Consider the following 14,529-nt stretch of genomic DNA (forward strand, 5'->3'; position numbering starts at 1 on the left):
TATTGGTCTTGTTGACAGCCTCAGCGGATGACCTGTCCCGATACCTTATCTGCGCCGGGTGAGTTTTAGTGTTGACGCTGAGACTCGACCTTCGGACTGCGGATTCTTTTAAATCCAGCTCCAGTTCTACCTGTTGGAGTTAAGTTTCAGGTCAGTAAAGGTTCATCATGTGCACAGAGATTACAAAGAATAACAAGTGCCAATTAAGGGCTTATATCTCAGGTTCCCTTTAACAATGCTTGTTATAATTTGTGTAAAAGAAGGACATCACGCAAGTTAAAAACAGGCTTACAGGTTATACAGGGTTCATACACCTTTCCCAAGGTCAAATTCAAGCACTTTTCAAGCATTTCAAGGTGCATTTTCATGCTTTTCCAGCACCATAGGTTGAAAGAAGAGCTCAAGCAATGGCCAAACATAAAATTATTTAAAAAGAGGTTAAAGGAAATGATTCTCTCAGGGTACAGGGATGAGGGTGTTTGATGATCATCGGTGTTAATTGTTTATTTATTTAGTTTGTTGGTTTTGTATTTATTTTTTAGGCAATTATTATAGTAATTATATATACTATACTATACATTATACTACAGTTATTATAGTATATATTACATATGGGCATATAATTCATATTTTATTTATAGAAAAATATATATTTGGATAAAAAATATAACAAGTAATAATAAATGAAAAATGTTAATAATAATTATGAATAAGGAGGATTAATTATAATGAGTTATATTGAAGGGGTGGGATTATACAAGAGCAAACTTCTTCCCACTCCTTTTCAAACATGCTTTTCTGTTCAGCAAATGTTGGTCACTCATGTATCTAATTATCATTTATATTTTGGGAAATTTTGGTTATTTTCTGTGACGATTTCTGGTTTTTCCCCTTTTTTTCTAACATGTTTCACACATCTGTGGTAACTACATATTTATATACAATACGACGCTCAGTATACTGAATATAGCACTTGTTCATCACATTAAATGAGATGTTATTGTCCTATAAACAACCCATACGATGCATTGAGACAGCTTTCTACAGGAGAACGACAAATGAAAGGAAAACTAACTCGACAGAAATGTAATCACCAACTATTTTGATCATCTGTTAACCTTCAAAAGTCATTTTTAATGCAAAAATGTCAGAAAATGCTGTTTCCAGTCTCTCAAACATGCAGATCTTATTTTCTTTGTGTATAATATCCTCTATAACAACACATATCGAGCAATTTCAAGCACTTTATTCAAATTCCAAAGCACTTTTCAAATCTTGAAAACACCACACTAAAATTCAAGTGTTGAAGGATTTGCAGCACCATTAAGAACCTTTTGTTTACCCTCGTATTTTCGGAGTATCTCGTGTGTGTGTGCGCATGTTATCAGTTAGCTAATTGGCTACTTAGCTGTCAGAAAATGACATTTGAGGTGTTATTTACTTGGGAAAACACTCCCAAATACATATTGTATCTCTTTACATCAACCAACGCTACCCAGTACTCACCCAGTGTGTGCTCATGTCACAGCAGTGAAGTCCATATACACTGAAGAGGTGTGTGTGTGTGTGTGTGTGTGTGTGTTTGCGCCGAGGAGATTCCGAAAGTTATTTTTGTCGAATCGCATAAAAATACAGATATCCCTGCGAGCACCCGTAGTTACACACCGCGCATGCGCAGTACGTGTTTTTAAAAAACGATCCCACGTTGGATGTTCTTTAACACGCGTGTGTTTTTAGCGGTTAGCTTTACCAGCCTGTGATCCTGTGTTGTTGTAACACTAAATATGGCAAAGACAGACGTAAGAATGACGTTATATTACATTTATATTAAGTTTAATAGTATATTTAGATTAGTAGTTTGGTTTAAGATATCCGTGTTTAGTCTTTTAAATAAAGTTACAAACTGACTAGCTAACAGTGTTTTAGCTAGTGATAATAATCACGAGAAACCATAGTTTATACCTACAAACACTGTTTCAAGTGTTAACTTATAGCTGGACCACCTGTCCGTTTGTTTTTAAGTGTGCACTTAAAGTAAAATTATTGTATTAAACTCTCAAATAGAGCTTAAACATTGGTCGATCAATCGATTAGTTGATTGATAGAAGTAAAAATCCACATAACTTTAAAAAGCATACCAGACTTGGGCTTTTTTGCAATATGTTAAAGTAGAATTAGAATATTTTGGGGGTTTATGACGTTCAGTCACATGTAACTTGTTATGTGATTGTAATAATGTTAATGATAATTCATAACAGTGTTTCAAGTGTTAACATATAACTGGACCATTTTTAAATTGCTACTTATAGTAAAATCATTGCATTTAACTCTTAAAAAGAGCTGAAACATTGTTCGACGAATCGATTAGCTGATTGATAGAAGTTAAAGTCGACATCACTTTTGATAAGCAATGAAATGTTTCAGTTATGTATCAAGTGACTATACCAGACTCGCAGTGATTTGCTCTTTCTATTTGCTATAAAGTAATTATTTATAATTAATACATTTTAATTTCAGTTGTATTTATTTTTTGCTTGCTCATTTTACTGTTTGGGTCTTATTTTAACAATTGTATCATGTAAAACACTTTGCGACGTTGTCTGTCCAAAGTGCTTCATCACATAAATGTATTATTAATTAGAATATTTTGGGGGTTTTGGACATTCAGTCTAGTTTTTCATGTCACTTTTTATGTGATTTTTTCCATTTTATAATGTTAGCTGACATGATAAATCATAAAATCAGGTGATAAGTTGCGGTTGTAGCTCTGCTCATAAGAACATGCAGCATGGTCTGAATTGTTTTTGAACGCGTTTGTTCCTTTCAGGCTAAAAGAAGTAGTACAAGACGAAGCAAAGTTGTCACCAGTGAAGTTGTAGAAGCAGAGGGCGATGTTAAAACTGGCAAGTAATTTCTTTTAAACAACAAATAGCCTAATAAAAATACTGACCGTCTGGACTGAATGTTGACAATAACATTAAATCATGCAACATGTGATCATTTCAGAAGGACAGAGTGAGCATGTGGGAACAGAGGAGGACGCTCCAAAGGAAACCCACGATGAACAAGGTACTGCGAAGGCGTCACACACGATGTCTGATTAAAATTCTGAGCTGTGCCAGTAACAACGCTGCAATTTTAGGTTCCCAGATGGACGCTGTGATTGAAGTTAAAGGAAGTTCAACCACTGTGAGTGTATCCTGGGACAAGAAGAATGAGGAAGAAGAGGGGGATGCTCCAGAAAAGATAAACAGTGACAGTGATCAGATGCTAGAAAGTGGTAAGGATGTTTACAAGAATAAAAAGTTACTGTTGCATCATATTTATTTTTTTCCAGAAAAGGAAGATGTTTTTTTTGTCTCCACTGAAACATATTAATCATTATAGTTGCAGCTAAAATGTTCACTCTATACTTGCTGAATTACAACATGTCTTTAATACTGTAATGAATAACTCAGCCATTTCCTAATTAAATGTTATGTTAGTCTTAGTTTTAACTATGTGTTGAGACCACAAGTTGTTAAGTTTTAAAGTATTACCCCACCTTAAAATCTTATGTGAGAAACACGCACTCTCGGTCATGACTGGTTTTCAGTGTTTAAATCTAATCATAACTGTTTTTGTCTGTTTCATCACCTCGTCAGCTGATGCAGTTGACTCCACAGAGGATGCTCCCAGTGAGAATCCAGAGACGAAGGTGAAAATAGAGACACAGGAATCTGAAGGTACTGAAAATACGAAGACACCTCTCAAATTTAAGCTGTTTCCATCAGACACTTTTGGTATGGTACCCTTAGAACCGTACGTAACTTTTTGTATTTGTACCATCCATAACTTTTGAAAATGGAGACGTAAAAATAACCGTTGTAATGTGTTACAAATGTAACTGAACCGGACCGTTGGGTGGACATGTTGCTTTACTGAAATTCTGACCAGTGCCATTAAAGCTATTTTTTCTTTCTAGCTTTATTCCACTTTTCTTTTGTAATCTTAAAATGTAATAATAAGTGTATGGCACACTACAACGTGAAAGAAGGTGTTGAAAATCAAAAATATTAAATTCTCATATATTTCTGATAAAAGTCTGACCAATCGTTTTATTCAGTCCGTGCTCATGCTGCGTTCCAGTGCCATGGGAAGTCCAAAGTTTCAGACATCCAACCTCCTACTAGCAAATTCGGGGGAGATCGATCTTCAAATTCGCTAGTAGGAGGTTCATCTTTGACAATCAGCAGTGCACTTTACCTAGTTGGAGGTCCGAAACTTCAGAATTCCCATGGCACTGGAACTCAGCATTTCTCTCACGTGTCGGGGGAGGAGGGAGCGCCAAAAGGTCAGGCAGGGGGAAGAGCGTGGGACTTTGGAGGGAAGCGTTGTGAGACATGCAAGAAAGGTCAGAACTGCTTTAACGGAGCCTCTTTTTTAGAATCTCAGATGGACATCATCGCTGGAAGCACAGCCACAGTTACTTTAACCTGGGAAGAGAAGAATGAGGTGGGAGACAGCAATAATGTTGAAAAGGAAACCAATGGATGTGAAGAGGCAATTCTCACAAATACACCTGGTAAGGATGTTTAAGCGTTAACAATGAGTAGTACCTGATAAAACAGCTGTTTCCGAGGTTTCTTTGTTTTGGTCTCTACTCACTAGAACAGGGGTGTTTGGTCCCAAATGATGTGTAATGTGGATGTGTCTCCTCCTTGTGGCACTTAAGCAACACACTTAAAATGTTAAACTCTGAATATTTATTAAAAAATCTGCAGTATGTGCTGTGATTTTCAATGTTTTTTACCAAAATGTACTTGGGGAAAACAAGTCTTTCACACTGGCAACCTTTGGACACTATCAAGTCCAAGACCCTAATTTTAACCCCCAAACTTTAAAACTAGTAAAAGCTTTCACCTCTTGGATTATTTATTGAAACTTCTGAAAAATCTTTGGACTGACACAAGTAATGTTGATCAACTTTGCTTAAGAATCACTGTAAATGCTTCAGTAAACATTTTCTTTAACATGTGAGGCTTATGTGAGTATGTACCTGATTTTTGAGACAAGATCAATGTGGTAGAGGTATTATGATAACTTAAATTTGTAAAAAATAGTTCTTAAGTACAATAATGACTGAACGACAGGTGAGTCTGTGTTCTAACATGTTTTAATGGTTTCAGTAAAAGGGAAACGGAAGGCTGCTGCTGCTGCTGAGACCTCCCCACCAAAGAAAACTAAGCTTATCAACGATGGTATGAACTCAAAATAAGACGGATCACCATATGTTTTGTTCTGTAAGGTGCCTGATGTTCTTACTCATATGTTTTTCTTCTTTTGTTGCAGGTTTTTGTCTTTTTGTTGGCAACCTGAACAACTCTAAAACATTTGATGAGGTCAAAGATTCATTAGCAAATTTCTTCATGAAACAAAGTCTCCTGGTTCAAGACATCAGATTAGACCGATCCAGGTGAGTTTGCTGCTTTAACGTACACTTTTACTCTCAGGTCCTTGTTTCTTACAGTTAGAATTTATATTCTACAACCTAAAATACGTAATGTAAAACGTCATGCATTTCTGTTGTAGAAAACATGCATTTATAGATTTGGCCTCAGAGATGGACCTGACCAAAGGCTTGACGTTAAATGGAGAAATGATGCATGATAAGCCGATGAAGATCGCCAAAGCAAAGGTCAAAAATAAGGACACAGTGAAGGTGAAAGCTTCAGCGGCGGAGAAAAAAGGTAACTTAACATCTAATTGTTTTATTACACATTTATTTAAATTCTAGATTACTTGACATTTTCAGATACAGGTGCAGAGGTAGTGCTTGTGTGTTTTAAACACAGGAGTCACATACAGATAAACCCATAGGAACATACAGATATAAACATTACACAAAATCTGCATGCATTCAGTTCTCCGAGCTCACAACAGTGTCAGCGAGGCAGGTTTTGGATTGCAGAGTCCAAGACGGTTGATAAGGATACAGTGTCTGACTTGAGTGCTCTTCTGTGTGTAGCAGCCAAAGATGACAGATGTTTGTATCTGAAGAACGTCCCCTACAACGCAACAAAAGAAGACATTCTGAAAATCTTCCCTAAGGGCGTCAGCGTTAGGTTTCCGGGTGGAGCTGAGGCCCCAAAGGAAGGGTGAGAGTTTAAAAAACTTCCATAGTATACAACAAAGCATGCATTATTGATTATATTCAATATTAGAAGTGATACAAAATATCCTTATAGCAATACATCATATTGCCTCCTCTTGTCGTATGTTATTGATACGTTGGCGCCAAATGTCAATATCTTTATTAAAACAGGCAGGAGCTCTAAAGAGAGTCCCGTTTCTTCTTTCTCATGACAGTAAAGTACACGGGCAACACAACGAACGTGCATAGACACCTTGTTCATCTTGAACAGACAGGTTTACATAAAACAAGCTGGTTATGCTTTGCAAGCTCAGATTCTTTCCATTAAACGGCCATTTTACATGGGAATGATGGCACACGTAGATATGGGAAAGCTGCAGTGAGTGTGTGTGAGTGTGTGTGAGTGTGTGTGAGTGTAGAAGAGGTACTAACCTTAGACTCTATGAACTCTGTTGTACATAGTTTCACTCAGTTATCAGAAACTGACACCACAAAGCACTGAATAAGTACATAATTCTTATCTTTTTAGAGGTATTTTTTCTTACAGATGTTGTGATGTATTGTCAACGATTGTTTTGCAATACTTCATTTATCACATAATCGCTGTATTAAGCGTATTGTGTATTTTGATAGAGTCGTATCGAGAATTATTCTGATTCCCACCTCTGTTTAGTAATGCAATGGTTATGATGGTTATTTAAAAACAAAAATATGCATTTATTGGATATTTGTAATTTGTACTGAATAAAACTTTATTTTTCAACAGCATTGCCTTTGTGGAGTTTAAAAGTAAAGCTATTACTACAAAAGTACTAAAACAAAAACAAAGACAAGAGGTCAAGATGCAAGGCCGGGTTCTGGTTGTGAGCTGTGTCGGGAAAAAACCCAAAGCTAATGACGACGAAGGCAACACAAAAAAAGGTAAATCTGTGTACATTTAGAAATGTACTGTTAATAACTGATGTGACACTATAGTTAATACATTATTCAACTATTATCAATCAATGAAATCTGGGTTGACAAAGTCTCTCTTCTTCCTCACAGCTGCAGCTCCTCCCAATAACACATTATTTGTGAGCAAATTGCCTTTTAATGTGAACGAAAAAAGCCTCAAGAAAATATTTCAGAAAGCTGTTAGTGTCAACATTCCTAAAATCCAAGGCACAACAAGAGGGTAAAGTACATGTAGACATGCTCTCTTTTTATCCAATAAAGAAATATTTGAGCATTCTCTAAGTAACGTCTGTAACCCTCTGCAGGTTCGCGTTTGTCACGTTTGCAACGGTGGAAGAGGCTGAAAAGGCCTTGCAGTCGTCCCAAAACCTTAAGCTCAACAAAAGGGTGGTCCAGGTACAATTCGGCAAAGGGCAAGAAGAGTCGGACCACACAAAAGGTACTTGGGATAGTTCATGTCGTATTTTTTTTCATGTAGGTGTTATCTGTCGTCTGATTGGCTCAAATTGATATTAGCTAGCACTTTTATAAAGTGCATAACAGCAATCCAGACAGCCCTATGGTTGAAGGCCTAGAAACCGTCAATATGAACATCTGCGGTGGTGATGGACTGAAATGATTGTTGCAGAGATGTTTTTTTTTAGCCAGGACTCAATGAAGAAATAGATTTCACTCCTTATCTTGTTGTTGTTCTGAAGCATGTGGTCTGGTGCTGTATGTATAAATGAATGGATTTTTATTTTTCCTGTCTGGTCATGTTTCCATGACCCATCCCATATAGGATTATACAGACACCTAAGTATATAAAACAAAAACTAAGCCTTCCGTTGTGCCAGAGCATACATCCACAACAACTAAAAATAAAGCTTTGAAAGTTAAAGTTTCTTCTAGTCAGACAAGTTAGTTATATGGCAAGGATGTTCTCTTACCTTTTCTTAGCTGACGGTTTCCTAAAACATGTCATACCTGGAAGAAAACAGCAGCTCTGAGGCTGGAGTACAGCCGAAACTTGTCTGACTATGGTGAGGACGTCCTCCTCACCTTATAACTAACTTTCAAAAGGGATAAAGAAGACATTAGGAATACAATTGATCTAAAAATTAAGCTTATAAATATAAAAATAAAAGATACAAATAAAATACCCAAATAAATAAAAATAAAGTAGAATAGGATATTTGCAGATTCACAGACCTGACCCCATAAATAACAAAACAACACAATACATGAGCATAAACACAGGAGTTTTTTTTCATGTTTTTCTCTCATACGTCAGTTTCCTCCTCCTGTCCCAGGCTTTGGACACATTCAGAAAATGCATAAACTTTATCAAAAACAAGTTTAATCAAAGCATTCTCTGTTGTGGTGTCTCTACATCCATGCTTTCTTATGTTCTCAATATTTCTTTATCCTTTCTTCTTCCAAACATCTTATAGAGCCATCTAGTGGTCATACTTTACAGTTGTTACCTTCACAGGCGCAGTTTCCTCTTCAGTACAACAAGAAACCAGAGTTCCAAATCACACACTTTCTCTTTTTACTTTTAGGGTGTACTACAGCTACCTTTTACAAATTACGTACTATTATATGTAGTATGTATACTATTGGGACACACTACTTCTTTGTAACATTGCACCTTGAACTTTGACCGTCTATCTCATATATGCTGCACAGAGAATTGTGGGCCATAAAAGCAGGCCGGCTTGCACACTGCAAAATCTGGCCAGATGCAGTAGAACATCCGGGTGTTTTTGGCATACTGTATTTGAGGTAGTATGTATTGGTCAAAACAGTGAAAGGAAATGAATGAATGAAAATGGTAACACAATTGTGTTTCTCCCCGTTATTTAGTCCCATCAAAAACACTGTTTGTGATGGACCTCGCAGAGAAGACGACTGCAGAGACTCTTAAAAGTGTGTTTGATGGGGCCCTCAGTGCAAGAGTCACTGTCGATAAAGTGACAGGAGTTTCAAAAAGGTGGGTAGCCTAAAGATATCATTTTATTGTCCTAATTGTAATCAATGTTTATCTCTGTTATTGTTATGGAGGTCTGCTTTACACAGACTTGTCTTACATTACATTTTTTCTTAGGTTTGGTTTTGTGGAATTTGAGAGCAAAGTCATCTGCAAAGCTGTCAAAGAAGCCATGGAGGACTGCGAGATAGACGGCAGCAAAGTGGCACTGGCTTATGCAAAAGAATCCAAGGGCGTAAACAGTCAAGAAGGCCCCGCCATACCACCTCCTGCAAAATCCAAGGGCGGAAAAGGTTCAGAAGGCCCCGCCAAACCACCTCCTGCAAAATCCAAGGATGTAAAAGGTTCAGAAGGCCCCGCCAAACCACCTCCTGCAAAATCCAATGGCGGAAAAGGTTCAGAAGGCCCCGCCAAACCACCTCTGGCACCTGGTGGACAGCCTGCGGGGCCGGAGTCTGGCAAAGGTCGGCGTAAACGCAAACGCAGCAAAGGAGGTAACACTTGAGTTTAACCTGCCGTAGCAAAGTCTCACTGTCGATGTATTTTTTTCAGTGTAAATTTCAAGCTGCACCAATCAATGTTTTTATGTTAACAGTGGATTCAATGGCCACTACTAATGTGAAAGGGGTTGCAACCTCAACTGAGCTCTCGGCAGGCAGCTGCTCTGACAAACCCACGTTATGCTTCCTTCACAGAACCAAAGAGCATACAGACAGAATTAGCATCTACTTATCATAGCCGAGTATTTGCAGATTGTTGTGCTGCCCACAAGTGGCCTAAAAACAAAATCAGTGAATCCAGCTTTAATAAACAGTCATCATAGAAAACATTTAGGTTTTCAGGTTATTGAAAGAAAAAAATCTGCTGCGCCTGCCCGCGTGGTGCCTATGTTATTATAACGCCACGCTATGGACCGTCACTTTCTCTCCGCCGTGACTTCTTGTTGGGAGTTTCCAGCAGCGTAGACACATGAGTTTGACATAATTCAGGGTTCGTACGGGTGCTTGAAATCCTCGAAAATGCTTCAATTTTAATGTTGTGTTTTCAAGGTTTGAAAAGTACTTGAATTTTGTATAAAGTACTGGAAAATGCTTGAAATTGAATCCACATTTCTTTCATAACATATAAATAAATATATATATATGTATATATATTTAGAATAGGAATCTCATTAAATTTCTTATCTTTTATTGTTACATAAAACAATTTTAGTTGTTTATAGCATAATACCATCTCTTTTAATATGCTTTAAAAAAAAGTGAAGTAATCATTCTCATTAATTTACCACAGCTAAAAGGTGCTGGAAAAGTTTGAAAGTGCTTGAATTTGACATTGAAAAAAGTGTACTAATCCTGATCACTGTTTAAAATGCATAGCTGTCATTGACAAAAGAAATTGATGAGCTTGGAGTTATACGATTCTGGTTTGTTACCGTTTTGGAAGTGGAACCGGTTTTCGATTCCCCTCCCTAAGCACAAGATCTGAATACTTCTTCAGCCACTGGTTTTATCTGGGAATTTTATTTGAAGTGGTTTGGTTTGATGACTTTTGACTAAAAGTAAAACGGATTTCTTTTTCTTTTTACCAGGTAAAGGGAGTGGAGCTGGCACCCCACAGGATGCTGGTAAAGAAGTGGAAAATGCAGCCTAAGTTGCTGGGGAAAGTGATATTGAGATGTTTCTTCCTTTTAAAACTAAAACCCCAAACAAACCTGAAAACATGCACAAGACTCTGAGTTATGTTGAACGTGTTGGGATGAACATGTGTAAATGTTAGCCCTTCCTGGTTGTTGAACATCTTGTAATTTAAGTCTTTTTAAAAATGTTTCTTTTTACCTCAAACCATGCATCTCATATCTATTATGAAAACATTAATGAAAACCCAACCTGATCTGTAGCCTGCAGTTTTATGTGAAAAACTAAATCCTGATGTGAAGATGAAATATATTTTAAAACCCACACCAGCTGTCTTTGAGTCCTGTTGTAACACCTGTGATGAAAACCCTAAAAAGGATATCCAACGACTTAACTGAAACCTCAGCAGAGTATTTCTTCTCCACCACTGACCTGAAACAACAGCCTCACAGCGAAACATGCCAGATTCTTCAACCAATATCTTAATAAATGTTGCATTACTGGCAGGGGTGCAGGTCAGATGTCAGGATTCGGGGGGCCCTTATGCAGCTCATACCATGCAACTTCCTAGAATACGGCACATGGAATAATTTACTGTGCTTAACGTTCTTGTTTATTTGTCCTAAACAGCCAACAGCGCATATCACTGCTTACTTAACTGTTATATTAGTAAATCATAATTTTAAGTGTCTAATGTCCACTCACCCCAGTTTTTCTCACCATCTTCCTTTTCTCCACGTGCACGGGACTACTTTATGCAACTGATATGGATGAATATCAAAATATGAAGCCTCTTTTTTCTCTTTAAACATTCTTTATTTAAAGTTATGCATATAAACACAACAGAACAATACATTTAGGACAAACAACAAAAACAACTGAACAATTAGTCTCTCGGCAAATATATAAACCCTGGTCAAGATCTATTACCCAATCAAACATCCCACAAAATGAAACCTAGAATAAACTACGTTGGACAGGTGTTCCACACAAAACGACAAGAATAGCTTCTCACAACCCGCTGTTACTTGTTCATCTGTCCAGCCATCCAAAGTGGGAGGTGACAGGGGCCCACGAAACCCAAAACAAGTCCATTTTCACAGGTTTTGCCTTTATCTTCTCCATTACATAAACTTTCTTTAGTCCCTCTCACCATTGTTGAAGGGTGGGAGGTAGAGCCTTGAGCCACGACAGGATTATCGTTTTCCTTTCCACAAGGAGGAGAATCTGTAATATTATAATATTCTGTAATAATTCTTTTCCCCTATCTTCCCCCTAGTGCAGGGGTGTCCAATCCTGCTCCTGGAGGGTGCATATTTTAGGTTTCTCCCTGCTCCAACACACCTAAGTCTAATGCTCTGCTCGTTATCAAGCAGCTGAAACTAGTCACAGGTTTAATAATTGTTAGATTCAGGTGTGTTGGAGCAGGGAGAAACCCAACACATGCACCCTCCAGGAGCAGGATTGGACGCCCCTGCACTAGTGTAATGTAACAGGTTTTTTTTTAAAGCCTGCTGATCATCAGCATCTGCGGAAGAAACTCCCATTCATTTGCATTGTAGTGGAGTCAGAAATATTCTTATCAAACAATATTTTTTTTCCACCATTTCAATCAGTACTGTTGAGATGTGAATCTAAAATGTGAAGAATGTGAAGTCTGGAAGTACATTTGTTCAATTTGGGTTAATTTAGGGTATTTTTTTTACTGGGGAGGACAATTCATGTTTTTCAGAAGTTGTGTGGGACATGATGTGGGGGACGTGATGTGCACCCATGATTACTGGCAGGTTGAATGAGACTAGTGTTGAGGTTTCCTCCACATGTTGCTGCTCTTCTCCCCATTTGTTTCAGACATTCAGCACCAAACACGGTGTCCTCTTGTGACCTCACATCCTGTTTTCCCCACTTCCTTTCTGAATGGACCGGTTTGGGACGGTCCGGCCTCAGCAGCTGCAGCAGCGTGGATCACTGTTGTGCCTTCTTACACACGCTCACATACACACGCACACACATGTTGGATCCACAGTGTCGCGAGGCTGCAGAGGGCACGCGAGCACACCTTTTTTAACGCGACGGTGCGCTCACCTGTCGATGAACCGTCTCATGCGCGGACAGAGAAGAGCAGAGGCGTCGGTAAGTTGTTTGTGCGCATTATTTCCACGGTGTTTACAGTCGGGAGAGAGTAAGAGGAAACAGTTTTATGAGTTTGTATTCAATGATTCAAAGTGCGACTGAAAATGGCTCCGTGTTCCCTGTGCGGTTTGTTTTTCATTCTGATATGAAACGTTTTCGCATTTGAAACGCGTCGTTTCTGCAGCAATAATAGATTACAAAAGGCTGTTCAGTGTCTATGAAACACAGCCACCCTGTACACTTTGACTTTCATGAGTTATTGTTTTACAGCTTGGAAGTGGGTGGTGGAAAAAGTAGAGTTCCAGTCTAAAATACTACATTACAAGGAAATAATAAGTTACTTAAGTAAAATATCATTAGCAAAATATACTGAAACTATCAGAAGTAAAAGTCCTCAGTATGCAAAATATAGTGGTGGAATTTAACTAAGTACATTTACTCAACTACTGTACTCCTTGAGGTACTTAAGTGTTTCTATTTGATGCTACTTTATACTTCTATAATATATATATAATGTACTTTTTGCTTCACTACATTAATTCGATATATCTAGTTACTTTGCAGATTCCGATTATTAATACAAGGTATAAATCAACTGATGAATTATGTTAAAGGTTAAGATACCCAACAGGATGTAAAGTAATTAAAATTAACTCTGCCTTTACCAACAAAAGTAATCAACATATTAATTCATCACTCATTATAATTCAGTAATATATATGTATATATATATATATATATATATATATATATATATATATATATATATATATATATATATAAATATATATATTTATTACATAGATATATCATTCTGGTCATTCTGCATCATGAGTGCTTTTTGCTTTTGGTGCTTTATTTTTTATTTGGATGCTAATACTTTTCTACTTAAGTATTTATAAAATGCGGTATTATTACTTTTACGTAATTAAATGATCTGAATACTTCATTCACCACCACAGTGTTATATAATATTCTGTTATAAAAGTAAAAGCATTTTAATGTTGTTTTTTTATGTTAAAAATAATTAGTAACTGTATCAAATACATGAAGTGGAGTCAAAGTATAAACATTTCTTTCTAAAGTACAGTCCTTGAGTAAATATGCTTAGTTACATTCTTCTGTTTAAATGGGATTTAACTTTAAAGCTTCTTGTCATTATAAAATCTCTTCAAATCTAAATTCAGTAAAATAAACGCAAACCTTTAATTGCAGAAGTCAGCATTTAGTGGAGTGATTTAAGTATTTACAGTTTAGGTGTCTTTAATATCTTATGTGTAATCGTTTATATATAAAGTGCTGTCAAGTTGCAATACAACAGTTTGTTGCACTGAAATCTGGACTCTCCTTTGGCTGCTCTTGGACTTTTAACATAGTTGTTTTGAAGCCAGCCCCGTGTAGCTTTGGCTTTATGTTTGGAGTCTTTGTCCGGCTGGAAAATAAATCTTATCCAAAGTCCCAGTTGGCTTGCAGACTGCTGCAGCCGTTTCCAACAGGATTTCTCTTTATTCTTGCTGCATTTGTTTTACTGTCTTATGTTGCCTCCTGGAGAAGCACTGCGTGATGCTGCCGCTGCCACCGGCCTTCGTAGTGAGGATGGTTTTAGTGTCATGGAGGAAAAGTTTAGCTCCTGTCTTTACACTTTTATATTTGTCAAAGTAGATGTGGTTTGTGTGGTACGTTTAATCCGAAGTATTGAAATG

General features: G+C 37.3%; 1 protein-coding gene across 2 annotated transcripts; it reads left to right on the top strand.

Annotated features, from left to right (window-relative positions):
* Positions 1-1,704: 1,704 nt before the first annotated feature.
* On the top strand, positions 1,705-11,017 carry LOC310957314 (nucleolin-like). 2 transcript variants are annotated; one of them, XM_083927816.1, is made up of 17 exons: positions 1,705-1,799; positions 2,828-2,903; positions 3,007-3,069; positions 3,143-3,280; positions 3,645-3,725; positions 4,427-4,564; positions 5,169-5,240; positions 5,332-5,455; positions 5,572-5,729; positions 6,008-6,137; positions 6,900-7,054; positions 7,178-7,307; positions 7,393-7,526; positions 8,936-9,062; positions 9,177-9,352; positions 9,455-9,553; positions 10,648-11,017. In XM_083927816.1, exons 1-17 carry the CDS (start codon positions 1,785-1,787, stop codon positions 10,707-10,709), a joined length of 1,878 nt encoding a protein of 625 aa, XP_083783942.1. In that variant the 5' UTR covers positions 1,705-1,784; the 3' UTR covers positions 10,710-11,017. The 2 variants fall into 2 exon arrangements, with proteins under 2 accessions (XP_083783942.1, XP_083783941.1); XM_083927815.1 differs by having other exon boundaries at positions 9,177-9,553.
* The last annotated feature ends 3,512 nt before the right edge of the window (positions 11,018-14,529 follow it).

This window comes from Echiichthys vipera, assembly GCF_963691815.1.
Source record: "Echiichthys vipera genome assembly, chromosome: 15".
NCBI classification, from domain to species: Eukaryota; Metazoa; Chordata; class Actinopteri; order Perciformes; family Trachinidae; genus Echiichthys; species Echiichthys vipera.

Bases quoted from the DNA above. Each gene is read 5' to 3' on its own strand.
- LOC310957314 (XM_083927815.1), top strand. The intron at 3,281-3,644 runs GTAAGGATGTTT...TCACCTCGTCAG, and splicing joins TGATCAGATGCTAGAAAGTG to CTGATGCAGTTGACTCCACA. The intron at 3,726-4,426 runs GTACTGAAAATA...CCTCTTTTTTAG, and splicing joins AGAGACACAGGAATCTGAAG to AATCTCAGATGGACATCATC.